This window comes from Mastomys coucha, unplaced genomic scaffold (assembly GCF_008632895.1).
Source record: "Mastomys coucha isolate ucsf_1 unplaced genomic scaffold, UCSF_Mcou_1 pScaffold23, whole genome shotgun sequence".
Lineage (NCBI taxonomy): Eukaryota > Metazoa > Chordata > Mammalia > Rodentia > Muridae > Mastomys > Mastomys coucha.
In genome coordinates this window covers 101,482,796-101,502,584 of record NW_022196906.1, presented here as the reverse complement: position 1 = coordinate 101,502,584, position 19,789 = coordinate 101,482,796, and the positions used below count along the sequence as shown (strand labels likewise).

Genomic DNA, 19,789 nt, shown 5'->3' with positions numbered 1-19,789 from the left:
AACCTTGATCCACCATTTAGCATTGATGGGAAGATGGTAGCTGTAAACCTGGCCACTGGAAAACGAAGGTAAGGCCTCATTCCAGTTTTAGGGGAGAAGTTGTTCCTCCTGGAGAAGAGACAAACAGTAGGACATTGTGACTTCCCAGCATGAGCTACTTCAGATGCATACATGTGCAGTTTCCTTTTCTATAGTGTGCTTTATTCTAATTATAGAATTGTTTTCATTTTTAAATAGTATTCCCACCTGGACAAGATGTTGCAAGCCTTTAACCCCAGCACTCAGGAGGCAGAGGCAGAGGCAGATGAATCTGTCTGAGTACAATGCCAGCCTAATCTCATAGCAAGTTCCAGGCCAGCTAAGTGTCCACTGAAAGACCTTCTCTCTAAATGCATGCATACATAAATACATATATAAATAAATAAGTATAATATATAGATAAATAAGTATTCCTGGATGCTTTAGGCTTTGACTGCCTGCCATATTTAGGGGCCAGAAAAGTTGGCATAGTTTTGAGTTTATGAGTGCTTTGTTGTATGTTTTTTTTTTTTTGAGGCAGAATCTCACATTCTAGCCCATACTGGCTTGGAACTCATTGTGTGGCCCAGAGTAGCCTCAGTCTCCAGAAGGCAAAGAGTACAGCCAGGGGCTAGCACACCTGGTTGATGTGTTTAACTATGCAGGAAAAAAAGGCTCTCAGTAGCTAGCTCTTCATATGTTAGTATCCTAAGTAAGTGTATACAGTCTTCCCATTGTCTAGCCTCAGTTATCCTGCAGTGTCTAATTCAGTTACTCTTTACTCCTCTTCACCAACATGTGATATCTGGGAGATAACTCATCACAGAGATGAGTTTATACAGGGGCTTTGACTTAGCACCTCTACTTAGTTCATTGTTTTGCTCCAATAAGTTACTTTGCAGGAATCCCACTGCTGTTCCAGTCAAGTATCTGGATCAGCTAATCTTCTGTCTAGGTGGATTCATTTTTCTGCACAATGAGGAAGAATTTCAGTGAATCTGTATGATTAGGCTTTCCCCAGGTGGCTTTTGATTTGTCATATTTTGTATTGCAGAAATGATTCTGGGGACCATTCTGACCACATGCATTACTATCAGGTAGGCTTTAACACATGGTGAATGTCATTTTTAAAATATTCAGGCCACTTAAAGGATGACTGAATTTCCTGCAGTTGATCACCGTTGAGGATAGTGACTGTTGTACACTTTCATAATTCTAATTTTGGTTTCTCTAATAGGGTAAGAAATATTTCCGAGATAGGAGAGGAGGAAACAGAAATTCAGACTGGTCCTCAGATACAAATCGACAAGGGCAACAGTGTAAGTAATCTTTGTCTTGTTTTTCTTGGTGTTTTTTTTCCCCCTGACTTACTAGTCATTGCTTAAAATCTGGGTGATCACAAAGGTAGCAAAGAAATTGTTAACTCATCAATGAGAGTATATCTCATATAGGCTCTCTACCTATTTAAGTTGGCCACCGTAATTATTTATTTGTTCTCAGGAAGCCCCCAGTAAAAATCTTATTTGACAGGAACTGATGCTGGCTCTGCTTTTATCCCATGTAGCATCTTCTGACTGCTACATATACGACTCTGCTACCGGCTACTACTATGACCCCTTGGCAGGAACTTACTATGATCCCAACACCCAGGTTAGTTTATTGTTTGTTTATTTGCTTTGTTTTGTTTTTCTTTATTTGCTCTATCAGTAGTCTTTTGAGAAAAGTACCCATAATGTTACTTTGAGTATTTTATTCTCTGGATTCTCTGGATGCTCATTGCTTGAAAAGTGGAAAAGTTTATGGAATCTGAACTGTTTCTTATATGGAAAATCAGTGCCCTGATTACAGGCATTACAGGTAAGGACAGCTCTGTTCTGGGAACATCAGTGGTGCTCTCTGTGCATCCTCACCCTGAAATGGGTTCTTAGATGGATGTGGGTTCTTCTGCTGCCTTGAAAGGAAGTCTTGTTTCTTAAGCCTGAAATTCTAGAAAAGCAAGCATTCTGTAGACTGACTTCTTTCACCCTGTATCACAGCAAGAAGTCTATGTGCCCCAGGACCCTGAATCACCTGACGAAGAAGAGACCAAGGAAAAGAGATCTACCAGTCAAGGAAAGTCAAATAGCAAGAAAGAAACGTCTAAAAGAGATGGCAAGGAGAAAAAAGACAGAGGAGTGACAAAGGTAAGGCAGTTCGTAGTTACTTCTTCATCACATAGTTACATGGGAAACATGGCCATTATGAACAGAGAGGGTCTAGGTATAAGGTGTAAAGTCACTGTAAACATTCTCTAGGAGGAGCTGTAGATAGAGCACAACAGTAAAGAACTCTTATTCTCATAGAGGACCCAGGTTTGATACCCAGCACTCACATGGGGCTCACAACTGTCTATAATTCCAGTCAGCTCCAGGGGATTTAAATTCTTTTCTGAGTGTATACACTGACATAAATGCAAGCAAAACACTGGTGTGTGTGTTTTAAATCTTATTTTACAAAAAAGCTGGGCAGTGGTGGTACACATTTTTATTCTCATTACTCGGTGGCAGAGACAGGTAGATCTTAGAATTTGAAACCAGCCCGATCTGCAGAGCAAGTTCTAGGACAGCTAGCTAGGGCTACACAGAGAAACCCCATCCCAAAAAGCCAAGTATAAATACATTCATATATATAATTTATAAATTATGTAAATTAAATATATATAAATTATATAAATGATAAATCACCTTCTATAAACAGCAGAATAATGAGGGAGGGGCATCTGGAGAGAGAGAACAATAGTTAAGAGCACTGATTGCTCTTCCAGAGAACCCAGGTTCAATTCTCAAGACCCACACAGCAGTTCACAAGTTCCTGTAACTCCAATTCTAGGGAATAGAACTCCCTTTCTGATCTCCCTGAGAACCAGGTATGCATGTGGTGCATAGACATATGTATAATTAAAATATCCATACATACTAAAGAACAGTTTTTTAAAAATACTGTAAGTGGGGGGGGTGGATTAGGGACTTTGTGAAGGGGATGGCTGGATCTGGGTTCAGTTCCTAATAAACACAAGTCAGCTTATAATCTTCTATAGCTCCAGTTCTGGGGATCCATTATCCTCTTCTAATCTCTGAAAGTACCAGGCATGCACATGGTATATGCAGGAGCTCACACAAGGTAGCATATTCACAAAAATATGTAAACACTTAAACACATAAAATAAAAACAGATCTTTAAAAAAAAAAAAAAAGGCCAAGTTTAATGGTACACTGGAAAGTCTGGTCCTCAAAAAAAAATTTTGGCCGGGCGGTGGTGGCGCACGCCTTTAATCCCAGCACTTGGGAGGCAGAGGCAGGCGGATTTCTGAGTTCGAGGCCAGCCTGGTCTCCAGAGTGAGTTCCAGGACAGCCAGGGCTATACAGAGAAACCCTGTCTCGAAAAAAAAAACCAAAAAAAAAAAAAAAATTTGATTTCCTGGTGTAGTAGTCCACTTACCATTTCCCCCTCTCTTCCTTTTACAAGTGAAAAAAAAAAATATAACTCAGATTAGGCATGGTAGCACATCCCTGTGATCCCAACACTCAGAAGGCTGGGACAGGGGGATTGACAAAAGCTCCAGAGCATTCACAGCCTTATTTTAAAAATTAAAAACAAAAATAAGGACTGGCAAGATTGCTTAATGGATAAAAGTACTTGCTACATAGCCTGATGACCTGAATTTCCTGAAGACTCACGTGGTGAGACAAGAGAAACAGTGACAGCAAGTTGTTCTCTTTTATCCTCACTAGAATCCTCTATGTAGACCAACACTGTATGCCACTACTCTGAGCCCAGCCAGGTTTTTGTTTGTTATTGGGGGCCGCACAGCCATGGATGCGCATCCTGTGGCATGTATATATGTGGCTATAAGAGGACAGTTTGTAGAGTTGGTGCTCTCCTTCCCCATTATATGGACTCGGCATTGAACTCAGCTGAGCTGTCCTGTCAGCCTATACCTTTCATTTTTATGCCTTATCCTTTTTTTTTTTTTCCCCCGTTTTTCAAGACAGGGTTTCTCTGTGTAGTCCTGACTGTCCTGGAACTCACTCTGTAGACCAGGCTGGCCTCGAACTCAGAAATCCGCCTGCCTCTGCCTCCCAAGTGCTGGGATTAAAGGCGTGTGCCACTACTGCCCGGTGCCTTGTCCTTTTAGTGAGTGGTTCTGTTTGTATACTTCTCGTGGTGTAATTGTAATAGAAATAGCTTTTGGGGGATGGCTACCTTCTATGTGGAGGCCATAGGACAAGTTGTAGGAGTCAGCTCTCTCCTTCAGGTGGGTCCCAGGATCTTTAGTATCTCTAAATTTTACTGTAACGTTTCACTTTTTGAATTACTTTCTCAGAATTAAAAAATGATAAGTATTTTCACATCTTGTCTAATTACTTTATGAAGAATTATATTGATTTCACCTCATATCAGCACCCCTTCCCTCAAGACAGTTTCTCTGTGTAGTCCTGGCTATCCAGGTACTTGTTCTATAGACCAGTCTAACCTCAGACTCCTCCTGCCTTTCATTGCTGGGATTAAAGTCATAAGTCACCACATTTGGGTCATCTCATATCAGTTATGTATTTTTATTAATGAAAGAATTTCTTTGAAGTTCAGTGTAACTTTTTTGCCATTTGTTTGTAAAAATACAGAAATTAAGTGAAACGAGGCTTATAAAAAATTAGATGATTTTATGCATCTAGTAAGTTAAATATTTAGATCGTGCTGCCTTTATGTTTAGATTCTGTCTGCCTCTAACATATTCTTAATCCTTTTGAAGTTAATAATGGTAATGCTTGCTAGAGTCTAGGAGGATTGTAAGTAAAGACTGAAGAAAATAATGCTATGTATTAATGCTGCATCTGGTACCTAAAATGTTGTAAACACACTTACACTAAATATTTCCTTGGGTGGGTGTTTGTTGGTGGAGGTCCTTTCACATGCTAAGAGCTCTACTCTGATGTACTCCAGGCCCAAATGTTACACTTTTAAAGGTTCTTTCAAAATCACTGAAATGTTGCAGATGTTTGAAGACTTGGAAAACCAGACTGATTTTATCAAAACTAATTCCTTAATCCACTTTTTATTAGTGATTATCATATAAAAATTACCTTTGTCGTTGATCAGTTTCAAGAAAGTACCAGTGAGGGGAAGCCTCCCCCAGAAGATGTTTTTAAGAAGCCCCTGCCTCCTACTGTGAAAAAGGAAGAGAGTCCTCCTCCAGTAAGGCTAATTCTTATATGGACTGGTCTGGGAGGGCAAGGAACGAACCCCAAAGCCTCTGTCTCCTTTTGGTCCCTTGATTCTATATATCCCAAGTTAAGATTCCTCTTGAGTGTAAATAGTAGGAAAATTTTTGTTACATGCTAATAGGGTATTACTTACTAATCAGAGGCTATTGTCTGACCACTTTTTTTTTTTCTTTACTTTGTGGTATTTTCATCACACCAGGTATTGTCTCCTCTTTGAATGTATGTGTGTATAAGTGTGCTTGCACACATGCACAGAGCTTAAGAAGAACTTTATGGAATTGGTTCTCTCCTTCTACCTTTATGTGGGTTTTAGGACTGAACTCAGGTGACCAGGCTTACACAGCCAGCACTTTCATGTGCTGAGCCATCCCACTATTCCTGCTGTTTCTGTTTAAGTTATGGTCTTGTTCTTGTCCATTCTTTTCTAAAACCTGTTTTCCTGGCCTTCACAAAGTCAAACTAAGCTGTGTCGCTTCCATTTGGGAGATGAACCATACGGATAGTAGTCATGTTCCAAACTTAATCAGTTAGAACAAATATGACCTTATCCAAATATCCCCAAAATAGAAGTTAAATTTTATGCTAAGTCCTAGCCTTTTTTCTCTAGCCTAAGGTGGTAAATCCATTAATTGGTCTCCTGGGTGAATATGGAGGAGACAGTGACTATGAGGAAGACGAGGAGGAGGAACAGGCCGCTCCTGCGCAGCCTCGCACAGCACAGCCTCCGCCTAGAGAGGAGCTGACCAAGAAAGAGAATGAAGAAGACAAACTCACTGACTGGAATAAACTGGCTTGTCTGCTCTGCAGAAGGCAGTTTCCCAATAAAGAAGTTCTTACCAAACACCAACAACTGTCAGACCTGCACAAGGTATTTCAAGATGACAGTTTCATACCATTGCTGGAACTTAAGATGCTTAAGCCTCCTTTGGTTTTAATCATCTCAAATTGAATGTGTGTACATGATATGTGTGTGCCCATATGTGCTAGAGCACATATGTGGAATTTAGAGGGCTATGTGGTCATGTCACATATAAAGGACTTGTATGTAGATAACTTGCCACTAACTAACAGTTGAGACCCACATAAGCTCCCAGTCTTCTTAGATACTGGTCAGCTTCACCTGGTTCTGTCCAGCTATGATAACATGTTGTTACCCCATAGGTATGGTAGGCCTCTGTCTCTTCATGCAGTGATTATTGATTTAAGTTGTCAACACAAGAGCTATTTAGGGGCATTATTTTGATATATATTGATTCTCCCCTATAGTCTTACTAGCAAGTCAAATCATAAAGAAATAAAGCCTTTAGATGGGCTCATGTTCTCAAAGTAATTTCTTTCATATTTCTTCTTAGCAGATGTTGCAACATATTTAAAAAGACTAGTTGAACTTCTCAGTACAGAATTAAAAGTCTTTCCTTGCCAAAACCTGAGAAAGCCTGTTTTTGTTCCTAAATACATTGCTTGTCGCAGCTACCACCTTGGAGGTTTTGTAAAATTTCTAGGATTTTCTAAGGAAAATCCTCCTGATGATCCTTGGAATAGGCAGCTTCCTAAGTGCCTGTGCCTGGTAGATTCTGAGTTATCACCTGTAAAATTGCTAATAAATGAGAAAAGAGATTAAAAAGTAGTTTGTTGGAAGAAGGAGCCAAAGATGTGGTAAATCCATGAACTGAACCAGCCTTAGGACCACACACTGTAGCACTTCTCATTTCCTAGACATTGTCCAGATCAAGGAATTACTGGGTTGTATAAGAACTGTTTTTGGACTCCTGGTGTTTCATGTACATGCCTGAAGATTTGTAGAGTTTAGACCATATTCAAGGAATGAAAGACTCTGAGAACAGCTTTTGTTCTTTCAGAATCTTAGTGTTTCTTTTTCATATTCCTCTGGGTCTGTGCAAGAGTGTCTAGGGATTGGGGTTGGCTGAGAAAGTGGTAGGCAAAGTGGGGCATGTGATTTTTCTTCTTTGGCTTGCCCAGACCCTTTTCCCATTATTTTTTACCTTAAATCAGAAGATAAAGCATGGGTTGGAGATAGGTCCGTGGTTGTCTTAGTCAATGTTCTATTGCTGTAAAGAGACACCATAACCAAGGCAACTTTTTTTTATGTGTGTGTGTTAGTTGGACATGGTGACACAATTTTTTTTTAAGATTTTATGTATACGAATACACTGTCACTGTGTTCAGACACATCAGAAGAGGGCATCAGATCCCATTACAGATGGTTGTGAACCACCATGTGGTTGCTGGGAATTGAACTCAGGACCTCTAGAAGAGCAGCCAGTGCTCTTAAGTCCTGAGGCATCTCTCCAGCCCCTCGTGGCAACTCTTATAAAGGAAAATACTCGAGGCTGGAGAGATGGCTGACTACTCTTCTGGAGGTCCTGAGTTCAAATCCAGCAACCACATGGGAGGTCACAACCATCTGTAATGGGATCTAATGCACTCTTCTGGAGTGTCTGAAGGCACCTATAGTTACACTTACATACAATAAATAAATAAATCTTTAAAATATAAAGGAAAATATTTATTTTGGCTGGCTTACAATTTCAGGGGTTTAGTTCATAATTGTCATGGTAGGAAGCTGAGCTATGGGGGCATTCATATTCAAACCACCCCAGTAATTAAGAGTACTAGTGGCTCTTGTAGAACTCCCCAGGTTTCCTACCAGCACCCACATGGAGGATCAGAAATATCTGGAACGTCAGTCTTGGATGATTCATACTCATACATTTTTTTAAAAAGATAAATTAGAGTAAAATTCTCTTATGTGATTTACCATGTAATTTGTGTGTCAATTAGAATATAGTTTCCTTATTGATGAAACTTAGGCAGAACCAGTTAGGGATTGTTTGTTGCAGGGTATATTAGTCATTTAAGAGAGCCAATCAAAACAAAAGTTATAAAAGTTACAGTCCTAAGGCATCTGGGAAAGACCCAGAAGCATTTCTAGGCATGTTTTGATGTTGTTTTCTTAGACCTGTACTCATAAAATCTCTTCTTTTTTTCAGCAAAACCTAGAAATTCACCGGAAGATAAAGCAGTCAGAACAAGAGCTAGCCTATCTGGAGAGGAGAGAACGGGAGGTGAGCGCTGGCCACAGGCACTCACTGTGCTCCACATTGCCCCTCGGTGTCTACTCTGTACTGATCCCTCCTGACAAAGCGGCAGGGAAGAAAAGGGGTCCCTAACCTGACATGTGGTGGGGAGGGAGGGACTGAGAAAAGAGGGGGAGTGAAACTGCAGTCCAGGTGTAATGTATGAGAGGTTAACAATTAACTAATTATCTAAAAGTAAGATAAAATCACAGTATAAGCTGAAAAATATATGATATATGTTCATTGTTTATAAATTATACCTTAGTAAATCATTGGTCTTTTTTTAAAAGGTTATGTTTTGTTCTCTAGGTGTGTGAGATAAATAGCACTCTTTTTTTTTTTTTTAAGATTTATTTATTTATTTTATGTGTATGAGTACACTGTAGCTGTACAGATGGCCATGAGCCATCATGTGGCTGTTGAGAACTGAACTCAGGACTGCCCTGCTCGCTCCAGCATAATACGCTGTATTATGCACCAGAAGAGGGCATCAGATCTCATTATGGGTGGTTGTGATCTCACCATGTGGTTGCTGGGATCTGAACTCAGGACTTTCAGAAGAGCAGTCAGTGCTCTTACTCACTGATCTTTTTATTTATTTATTTATTTATTTATTTATTTATTTATTTATTTAGGGTTTGGTTTTTTATTTTTTTTCTTTCTTTTTTTTTTTTAAAGATTTACTTATTTATTTATGTATATGAGTACTTTGTTGTTATCTTCAGGCACACCAGAAGACGGTATCAGATCCCATTACAGATGGCTGTGAGCCACCATGTGGTTGCTGGGAATTGAACTCAGGACCTTCAGAAGAGCAGTCAGTGCTCTTAACCGCTGAGCCATCTCTCCAGACCCCTTTTATTTTTTTTCAAGACAGGGTTTCTCTATAGCCTTGACTATCCGGTGAATAGGTAGCACTTGGAAGGCTGAAATGTGAGGATCATGTGATCTCAGCCTGTGAACATCGCAAGATCCTATCTTCCCAACCTCAACCCCTCTCCAAAAAACATCAGGAGTAGGATAGAACTTACCCCTCCCATCACCCCCTTTTTTGGTGGGGAGAGTATAGAGCCAGGATTTCTCTATGTAGCCCTGGCTCTCCTGGAACTCACTCTGTAGACCAGGCTGGCCTCGAACTCAGAAATCGGCCTGCTTCTGCCTCCCAAGCGCTGAGATTAAAGGCGTGTGCCACTGCTGCCCAGCCCTCCCAACCTCTTAATCAGAAATTTCTTGTCTCTTATGTTTCCCACAGGGAAGGTTTAAAGAAAAAGGAAATGACCGAAGGGAAAAACTGCAATCTTTTGATTCTCCAGAAAGGAAACGGATTAAATACTCCAGAGAAACAGACAGGTAAGGACAGACAATCTACATCCAGCCATTGCCTACAGACCTAATAGTAGAACTGTCTTCTGCAAATGATGTCTACTTTATTTCTCAGAGAGAGGTGAAGTTACTAAAAGCTAGTTTTGTCTGAACTCCAATAAGACCACCATGGCTATTTGACCACTTTTTTTCTAACACTGAATATATGCATGTTTTTATGGAAGGTTGGCTGACTGTAATGCTTCTGCTACTGAAAGCCAGGACTAAAGTGGCTATCCTCAAAACTCTATATCGATAATACTGTACCTTCTTATAAGCCTGATAATGTCATATTTTCGGACTATTTCTCTGTGGAATCTCCATCCTCCAATTGCATACTAACTGATTGATAGGCTGGCTGCTGCTGAGTATAATATGGCCTCTTAACTTCCTCTGCTTGTTTCCAGTCAAGCATTTCCCAAGCTCGTAACCCCAGTATTCCATCAAGTCCGCTGATAATCTGTGATGTATTGCCACTGTACTAAGTGCAAGGAATATTCAAGGAGATAAGACATACATTGACTCAGTGTACACTAAGTGATGATGTGGCTCACAGGAAAGCCAGAAAGGAAGGGAACAGGAGAAGGTTTCAACTGGAGGAAACTATGTACAACAGGATTTATTTGTTTTTTTGTTTTTGTTTTTTGTTTCCAAGATAGGGTTTCTCTGTGTAACTTTGGCTGTCCTAGAAATCACTCTGTAGTCCAGGCTGATCTTAAACTCAGATCTGCTCATCTCTGCTGACCATGCTCTGGCATTAAAGGCATGTGTTGCCACCACCCAGCTTTTCTTTTTTAAGCATATGGTGCGTTTGACAAGTGATTTGACAGAACTAAACAGCTGGAGTATGTTGAATGACAGGAAATCAGGCTAACTAGCAGACTAGAGATCAGTTCACTTTCAACATATTTTTAAGTTAGCAGGAAATCATTTAAAGTGGAGTACTAATCTTCTTTAAGAATTCTTTTTTTTTTTTTTTTAAGATTTACTTTATATTGAGTACCCTGTTGCTGTCTTCAGACAACCCCGGAAGAGGGCATCAGATCACATTACAGATGGTTGTGAGCCACCATGTAGTTGCTGGGAATTGAACTCAGGACCTTTGAAGAGCAGTCAGTGCTCTTACCACTAAGCCATCTCTCCAGTCCTACTTTAAGAATTATTAAGCATAAAGAAGATACACTTAAACAGAGACTAATGATGATGCTTACTAATGATGCTTACAGTGTGGGCCTAATGAGAGATGATTGCAAAGGCAGGCTGTGACTGGGTCAAAGGAAAACGTGAAGTCCATCTTGCTTTGTGAGTAGTGGAATTGAAGAGTCACTGATAACTCCTCAATTTCTTTTGGCTGTTTATAAAAAGAAAGGGTATTTGAGGCCTTGAAAGGAAAGAAGAAAAAGAAACTGACAAGCAAGTTCCTAAGCAGAAGGGAAGGAGGCAGGATGGCCTCACACCAGAGGAAATCAGTCTGCCTTCCCGCCCGCCCCGCCCCCACGTGTCTGGGTTAAAGGCAAATGTTACCTACAATTCTTGCTTCCTCTTTCTTTTCAGGAATATTCCAGATATTTTCTAAGGTCCTGCTCACTGTACTCTTTGATTCTGATTCCTCTGCTCTCCTGTTTGAACTTTCTAATATACTCAGGGCCTCAGCTGCCACAATAAGCCAGCATGTCAGTTCTGTTGTCTGAGCTTAAACATTTCTTCTCTGGTGCTTCATGCCTTTAATCCCAGCACTGTAAATGCACAGGCAAATGCATCTTTGAGTTTAAGACTAGCCTGGTCTACATAGTAAATTCCAGGCCAGCCAAGGCATAAGACCCTATCCCATAAAACAAAACAAAACTGTTTCTAGTTACATCTTGATTATTTCTTCTTGTGCTTGTCTGAGGCTCCATATTGCACCCCAGTTTAGTACTTCTTAACCTTCAGTCAGTTCCTTCATAGCCTTCTCTTTACCTTACTCAACCTTTCTTCTTTATACTGTATATAAGTGGAATGGAAGTTTATTAAAGATAGTTTTTTTAGACTTATGTATTTGAGGGTTAGAGAGATGAGTACTTTTTGCTCTTTAGAAGATTTAGTTTCAGCACTCATATGCTCTTGCAACTGTCCATAACCCCAATTCAGGGAATCTGATGTCTCTCCTTCTGACCTGCATGGGCACCAGGCACACCTGGGTACATATACATGCAGCTAAAACATTCATATACATAAAATAAGATAAATCTACAAATATTATATATTTATTTATAAATATTATAAAATGTGTAGTGAGGAGGTTGTCTGTATGTGTACCATATTCATGTAGGAGCCCATACAGGCCAGAGAACTGGGTGTTGAATTCCCTGAAATGAAAGCACTTGTGAGCCAGCCACCTGTTAAGGGTGCTGGGAACTGAACTTGGATCAAGTGTTCTTATGTGCTGAGTATCTCTCTGGTTTTTCGAGACAGGGTTTCTCTGTATAGCCCTATTGAAGATTTTTAAAAGAGCTTTTGTGTTAAATAAAAGTATAAAATGGCAGATGTGTTAGGAGAAAGAGAGGTATCCAGATAAGAGACCCTCAGTAGTTGTGGGCATCTCTAAAAGGCAATCGTTGTCTCTCCTCTTCTTCCATCCATTTTCTATTACCAGAAGTGTCTCGTATACAGAAACTTGACCTTTCTAGCAGCTGCTGGGATTTGAACTCACAATCTTTGGGAGAGTAGTCTGTGCTCTTTACTGCTGAGCTACCACTTCAGGCCTAAACTTGACCTTTCTAATCTTCGGGATAGACTAACACAGAATGCTTGCCTAGCATGCCTGAGTCCCTAGATTCAATCTCTAGTACCACAAAAAGCAAGCAAACAATTTTTTATTGTTTTATGCACATGAATGTTTTGCCTGCATGTATATCCATGTATCACACACATACAGTGCCCATGAAGGTCAGAAGAAGATGAAGAGATCTCTCCTTTTTGTGAGCTTAGTGTATAGAGGGCTTACCTAGCTTACCTGAAACCCTTGGTTTGGTTCCCAGGATAGCAAAGAAACCAAACAGTACTATCTTATTTTGCAAATACACATATATTGCGTGGGTAGAGGCTTGAGTTGCAAAATATTTTATGATGTAATGTTCAAGACTTCCTTCTCTCTATTTCTCTTTCTCTCTCCCTCTCGCTCCTTTTTCTCTGTCTCTCTCTGTGTCTGTCTGTCTTTCTTTTTTTTTCTCTTAACAATCTGACCTCACAATCATGCCTTTATCAGTTCCTGCTACTCCTCTACTAGACAAATCATTTTACATGCCTGCTACACGTTTTCTAGGTCCTAAACTCCTCATTTGTTCATTTCTAGTTCAGATGTGTCTTCTTGCTTAAAATCCTTTCACCTTTGATGGTAACCATTGAGATTGGTGTTCCCTTCCTTGTATTCTGTGATCCATTGTTTGCCACATCCGTGATTGATCTCCTCAGTTCCTATAAGCATCTATTAACAAAGTCTTCATGTTCTTTCCCTTGATCAGGGCCCAACGATAGTCACCTCTGCATCCACAGGACAAGCCTAGTTACATGGATATTGGGTTGTGCTTAATATACTTATTAGGAAGCAGATCTCAGCAGCTCACCTTGAAAATGATGGTAGAAGTGTATCTGTCTCTCTTATAGTGATCGTAACCCTGTTGATAAAGAAGACACTGACACTAGTAGCAAAGGAGGCTGTGCCCAGCAGGCCACTGGCTGGAGGAAAGGGGCAGGCCTGGGATATAGCCATCCTGGATTGGGTTCATCAGAGGAGGTAAGATGACTCTGTCTTCCTGGGAGATATATGAACCTTGAATATACTTAACTTTTTCTGTCTGGCCTCAGAGCACATGCCCAAAATAGAGATCAGAGGACAATTTCTAGAAATCATTTCTCTTTCTACCTTGTAGGAATCAAACTCAGGTCATCAGGTTTAATGGCAAGTACCCTTATCCACTAGGCCAACTCACCCTCCCTTCCCATCTGTATCCTATGTTAGAACTTGTTGTGCTGGGCCCTCGGTGATCTCCCTAACAGTGACAAGAAGGCAGGTTCGTTGAATAGAGTTCATCATACTCCTCTGTAAGGAACAAGCAGTGAGGGCAGTATAGAAGCCAAGTGGTTTCAGACTAAAGGACCATTTTGATTAAAAAACAGCCAGGAGCGCTGGACTGTGACTCCGAGGTAGAACACTCACTTCTCAATCCGAAGCTCTAGTAATGATACCAAAAAGAACCAGGGAGCCAGTAATCAAAGATTAGAGACCCCTGTCTGTGAGAGGTATTGTCAGCACAGATCATTGACAGCTAAGATACGGTTCCCTGGAAAGATACAGCTCCTCTTATTTTCAGGGAGAGCACATGGAAAGATGACCAAAAGGAAGTATTCGATAGGGTTGGGCCTCGGCAATGCTGACCTTCAGAGACTTAGCCATTTCATTTCTGTTGAAATTCATGTGTCTAATATTGAAGCCTTTATTTTGAAATCATGACATTGTGGTCTTCCTTTTCCAAAGATCTCACTTGACTCTTTGTTCTGCAGATTGAAGGGCGGATGAGGGGACCTGGGGGTGGTGCTCCAGGAAGAACCAGCAAGAGACAGTCTAATGAGACTTACCGAGACGCTGTTCGAAGAGTTATGTTTGCTCGATACAAAGAACTCGATTAAGAGTGGAGACACTCCACTGGACACAATTTCCTCCTTGTTTTGTTTGTCCATCTCTCCTTTTGTTTTGTTACTGTTCTTGCTGCTAGAACTTTTTTAAATAAACTTTTTTTCAATGTGAATAAATTTTGTTAAAGTTTTTTTTTTCCACAATGGATAGAGATTAGAGCTTGATGTTAAGAAGTAGAAAGTAGAGCTGGTGAGATGGCTCTGTGGTTAAGAGCACTGACTGCTCTTCCAGGGGTCCTGAGTTCAATTCTCATCAAACACATGGTGGCTCACAACCACCTGTAATGGGATCTGATGCCCTCTTCTAGTGTGTCTGAAGACAGCTACAGTGTACTCACATACATAAAATAAATAAATCTTAAAAGAAAAAAGAAAAAGAATAGTGGAAAATGCCTCCATGTAGGCATATCTGAGCTAATGTGGAAATGGTCGACTAGTGCTAAAGCATGCAGGGAACACAGCCTATCTGTTAGAAGTAAGGAACTGGACATAGCTAATGATCTTGATCTCATCACTGAAAAGAGCCTCTCTTAGCCTGTGAGTTTTGGTAACTGTTGAGGTAAAACACATTTCCATATGTAGGTTTACTAATTAAAGATTCATAAGCTCTTTGACTGCCTCAAGGCTGTAGGGAAAACAAAGTCCTACAATTGTCTCAAAGCAAAAGTGTCTTTCACTTTATTTTCTATAGCAGTAGTTCCAATACTAGGACAAAACATTTCATTTTTATTTTTTGCCAGATAATCAGAGAGGTGGTTGGTGTGTTGGTTGGTTGGTTGGTTGGTTGGTTGGTTGGTTGGTTGATTGGTTGGTTTTAACAGACTCCTGAAAGCTATTATTTCACTGGGTTAGGGGGTCTTTTGAAAGAATTTTACTCTAACTCAGCCTAGCCCCATGTGCCTCCTATTCTATCTCCTCCTTTCTGGGAACTGAGATTACAGACATTTACCAAATTCCCTGACTACTTTTATTCTTTTAAACATTCATCTTATGTGTACTTGTGGTGTGGGGGAGCTATACCAGTGTGTCTGGAGGTCAGAGGACAACTTGTAGTCAGATTATCAAGCCAAATGGTAGTGGCACATGCTTTTAACCCCAGTACTCAGACAGCAGAAGCAGACAGATACCTGAGCTTGAGGCCAGGCTGCTCTACAGAATGTGTTCCAGGATAGCCATGAATACATAGAAATCCTTTTTGGGGGAAAAATAAAAAGGAAGAAAACTTTCAGGTTATAAAGATTGGTGGCAAGTACTTTTTAACCAAATGAACCATTTCATCATCCAAGTTTTTGTTTTTCTTTCTTATTAGTAAGATGTACTATTTTTATTTGTCTCTGTGTGTAGTTGGGTACATTTAGGGCCAGAAGATAGTGTGGAATCCCTGGGGCTGGTATTAAAGGCTTGTGTGCTCCCTGATAGGAGTGCTGGAAACCAAATTTGGATTCTCTGATAGAGCAGCAAGCACTCTTAATTGCTGAACCATCTCCAGCTCTCAGGTCCAATTTTTAAATTTTTTAAAATGGATTAAAGGCGTGTGCCACCACTGCCTGGCGAATTTGGGTTGTTTACTTATGTTGGTGTATTCGAACACACATCCATGTTTGCCACATCAGAAGACAACTTTCATGAGTGGCTCTCTTTCCATCGTGTGGGTTGCAGGGATGGAACTCAGGTTCTTAGGCTTGGCAGTAAGCCTTACCCGATGAGGCCGTCTCACAGGTTTGGTTCTATTGTTGTTTTGTTTGCTTGTGACAGGGACTTACAAGAAAATATCCCTATTGTTCTGGAGTTCATACTCTAGCTGCTGTCATGGCTTCTGAAAACAAGCTAGTTTCCAGTTTACCGAATTATTAGCTCAGTATGTTTGTAAAACAAGACTTGCCCTAAGAGAGAGAATAAAGTTGTCTAATATGGCTTCAAAACCATGGCAGTCCCCCTGCTTCGTTATCTAAAGTGCAATTACAGGTGTACATCTTCAGGGTGATAATATTCGTGAAGACCCTTGCAAAAAGTCTAATCTAGCCTCTAGGGAAGTGATCAGTAGTATGCCTTCTCTACGAACTGGATTATACATTTTACAATGTGTCAAGCGCTGGTAAAGTTCACATCCGGGATCTCAGAGGCTGAATGGCAGCTTTGTCATGAAGCAGATGAAATACGCAAAAAAATTAACGCAAGGTCTAGTGACAGGCTGCCTGGGCGACCACACTTCCCGACAGCCCTCGCGCAGACGGGCTCCCTCGCTGATTGGACGCCTCTGGAGAGGCGGGTGGGGTGGGGGTGGGGGGGAGGTTCGACGCGCGAGGCACTGTGGGTAGGAGAAGACGGTCGGTGAAGACGCCATTTTGTGGAGCGGCCGAACCTTGTAGGAGGTTCTGGGACGCAGAGCCGCTACTGCTTCTGCTTTGTTACCTCTGTGGAGGTGAGTGCGGCTGCCGTCCTTTACACCCCAGTGATCTTGCCATTAGTGCTGTCCTTTGAGCCTGCCTGTCAGCCGCCAGAGTTGACCGCTCAGCCGCGTCTTTGAAGGGACTAAACTAAGCAAGCGTTTGAGGGCCGCGCCCCTCCTCGCCTCTGGCTCTGCTGGCTTTCATAGATCGTCCCCTAACCCGGTCCTCGACCTGCCTCTTGCGAGTTGTTTATCTCTTGCTGGGACGTTGTCCCGAATCCCCTGTCCTGCGGAGCAGTGGAGCGCCGGTCCTCCGGACACCCCTCGGAAGCGTTGGCAATCTTCTTAAGCCATCTTCGCCCTGCCTCTGCTACTGAATCTCGCTCTGCGAAAGGTGGTTGGGAATGGGCGTGGGGAGGGATGGATGTAAGATGGGAAAGATGGGCAGAATGCCGGATTCAGTTGCACAGGTCTTGGCGCCGCCATCTCGGCTGTGATAGCCCGCGGAGGTGGGCATGGGCACCTCCCGCGGAGGTAGGTGCGGGCATCTCCGGCGAAACAAGGGACGGCCATAGCCGTTCGACCCCGGAACTTGAATCACTAGATGTTTCTTTCATTTCTTAAGTCAGTGAATGTTTGTTGAGTGCCTGCTTTAAAGACCAGATTATAGAAATGGCTGTAACTATAGTTTCTGGGACACCACAGGCATCTAAGAGTATAGCTGTGTGATGTTTTATTACGGCCCATCGGATGGGCAAAGGCTGTTGGTCACTCGTTGGCCCGTGTCGATCAGGGCTGGTCCAAGACATAGGTGTTATTGTTACACAGATATTAAGCCGAGCCAAGGTTTGGTCTTGTCTTACTGAAAAATAGATTGAGATCAGGCGTTGTGTTATGTATGTAAATTTCAATCAGATCAGCATTCCAGCTTCTAAGTTTTTGTCAGAAAAAAATTGAGATTACGATTTAATGTTGAATTTTATATTATTGAAGACATTTGGACGAATCTTAACCATTGTCCGCCTCAATAAATAGAATTGCTTTGGTTATGAAAATAAGGAGCATTTTGCTTTGTAATGGTAGTAGGAGTATTCAAGGTGTCTAAAGCCTTCACCCTTCTTGAGTTTCTTATTGAATATATAATCTTAATATATTAAAGTGTCCTTCACCTTCCTGCTTCTTAACAAAATTATAGCACGACTTAATGTTGACAGGCCTCCTTGTCCTTCCTCATTTTAGTCATTGTTAAGTATTAGCCGCAGCTTCTATCCCAGTTTGTAGGGTTCTTGAATTAAGTGATCTCTGAAATTTGCAATTTTTTTCTCTCCCCACCACCAGAGGAAAAATTAAACCTTTTGAAGCAGTGTGCTAGATCTTCAGTGAGACAATGGGTTCAGACAAAAGGTGAGTTTTAATACAATCCATGCTTTTGATCTCAGCAACTTAGTAGGGACTGAAATATTTGTTTAAAATTCTTTATTCGGCCCTGTGGTGATAGCAGGTTACGGATTTTAATCCCTGAAGAGGCAGACAAATCTCATTGAGTTCAAGGCCAGCCAGGGCTACATAGAGAAGGCCTGTCTCCAAAAAAAAGAAAAAAAAACAGTAATAAATTGTTTAGCAAACACATATTTAAATGTATATTGTGTTTCAAGTGTTCTAAATGACTACTTTCATGATTCTGTTCTCACAAGCTTCAGTCTAGTGAGAGTTAACAGTTACGATAAAAAATGTAAAGTACTGTCTGGACACATAAGAAGCATAGGAGAGTGCCTTGGAGAGAGTACTGTCTGAGGTGAAATCCAAAGGCTAAGAATTAGGTTAAGGAAAGCAGTGTAGAGTAGGCTATGGAAAGTTCCAGCTGTGGGCAGGAGCTATTCAAAGCCTGCTTGACAAGCAGTGAGTGAGTGCCAGTCCTTGTTATTCCCTAGTGATAGATACAGTGGCCTGAGAGCTGAGCAGCCTGGAGTCTTGCATTAGTTACATCAAGACAAGAAAGGGGAAAGCTGGAAAATTAACATAGAGCATATTAGGGCTAGGTATATAGCTAGCTCAGTGGTTTATGAGGCATGAGTATCAATCTCCAATAGGACCAAATAAACTAAACAAATAAAGATGAAAACTGCTGGCTGTTTCAGCAACTGTGGATATGGAGATCTCAAATCATTTGACTTAACATTCTTATTATTGAGAGGCTAGTTTTTGTGTAGGTGAAATTGACATCCAAGACTTACTTGCGCCGGGCGGTGGTGGTGCACGCCTTTAATCCCAGCACTTGGGAGGCAGAGGCAGGCAGATTTCTGAGTTCGAGGCCAGCCTGCTCTACAGAGTGAGTTCCAGGACAGCCAGGGATATACAGAGAAACCCTGTCTCGAAAAAACAAACAAACAAAAAAACAAAAACAAAAACAAAACAAAAAACAAACAAAAAAAAAACCCAACCAACAAAGAAAGACTTACTTATGTCATATGATATCATGTAATCCTGTGACAGCAATCTATTGCTCCAAATAACATTTGTAATTAAAAAAAAAATGTTATATGAAATAAATGTTTTTTGAGCCTGTTAGTTTGAAGTAATCATCCACTTATATGTGCAGATGAACTGCTTGGTTAAAAGGTTGATTGGTAGGGGTTGGAGGGAAGACTTAGGTTATCTGGGGCATTGGTCCATTTCTAGTTTGTGTGGCACACTTGAGAGTATATAAGTTGTTAAGATTAACTCTTAGATGCTGGACAGTGGTTGCACTCAACTTTGATTCCAGCACTCAGGAGGCAGAGGCAGGCAGATCTCTTGAGTTAAAGACCAACATGGTGTCAGGATGAGTTCCAGGACAGCAGGGGCTACAGAGAAACCTTGTTTGAAAAACCAAGAAGGGGACTAAATCACCAACCAAAGCGTACACAGTACACATGGTAGTAGGACTCATGGCTCCAGCAGCATATGTATAGCAGAGGATGGCCTAGTTGGTCATCAATGGGAGGAAA

General features: G+C 41.1%; 2 protein-coding genes across 3 annotated transcripts in view; both read left to right on the top strand.

Moving 5' to 3' along the window:
- Rbm6 (RNA binding motif protein 6) overlaps positions 1–14,530 on the top strand; it is a 76,479-nt gene extending 61,949 nt beyond the window's left edge. The window contains exons 9-19 of the mRNA XM_031345730.1: positions 4–68; positions 1,073–1,115; positions 1,256–1,337; positions 1,583–1,668; positions 2,055–2,201; positions 5,155–5,250; positions 5,887–6,147; positions 8,291–8,365; positions 9,630–9,727; positions 13,385–13,514; positions 14,282–14,530. Of these exons, the coding sequence (XP_031201590.1) occupies positions 4–68; positions 1,073–1,115; positions 1,256–1,337; positions 1,583–1,668; positions 2,055–2,201; positions 5,155–5,250; positions 5,887–6,147; positions 8,291–8,365; positions 9,630–9,727; positions 13,385–13,514; positions 14,282–14,407 (1,209 nt within the window). The 3' untranslated portion in view covers positions 14,408–14,530. The remainder of the gene's footprint in view (positions 1–3; positions 69–1,072; positions 1,116–1,255; positions 1,338–1,582; positions 1,669–2,054; positions 2,202–5,154; positions 5,251–5,886; positions 6,148–8,290; positions 8,366–9,629; positions 9,728–13,384; positions 13,515–14,281) is intronic.
- Positions 14,531–16,701: 2,171 nt separating this feature from the next.
- The window catches only part of Rbm5 (RNA binding motif protein 5), a 30,155-nt gene continuing 27,067 nt past the window's right edge, over positions 16,702–19,789 (top strand). The window contains exons 1-2 of one of the 2 annotated variants that reach the window (XM_031343065.1): positions 16,702–16,835; positions 18,141–18,206. In XM_031343065.1, coding sequence (XP_031198925.1) covers positions 18,190–18,206 — 17 coding nt within the window. In that variant the 5' untranslated portion in view covers positions 16,702–16,835; positions 18,141–18,189. Of the gene's footprint in view, positions 16,836–16,878; positions 17,197–18,140; positions 18,207–19,789 lie in introns of those variants that run through there. The other variant, XM_031343066.1, reaches the window with a different exon arrangement.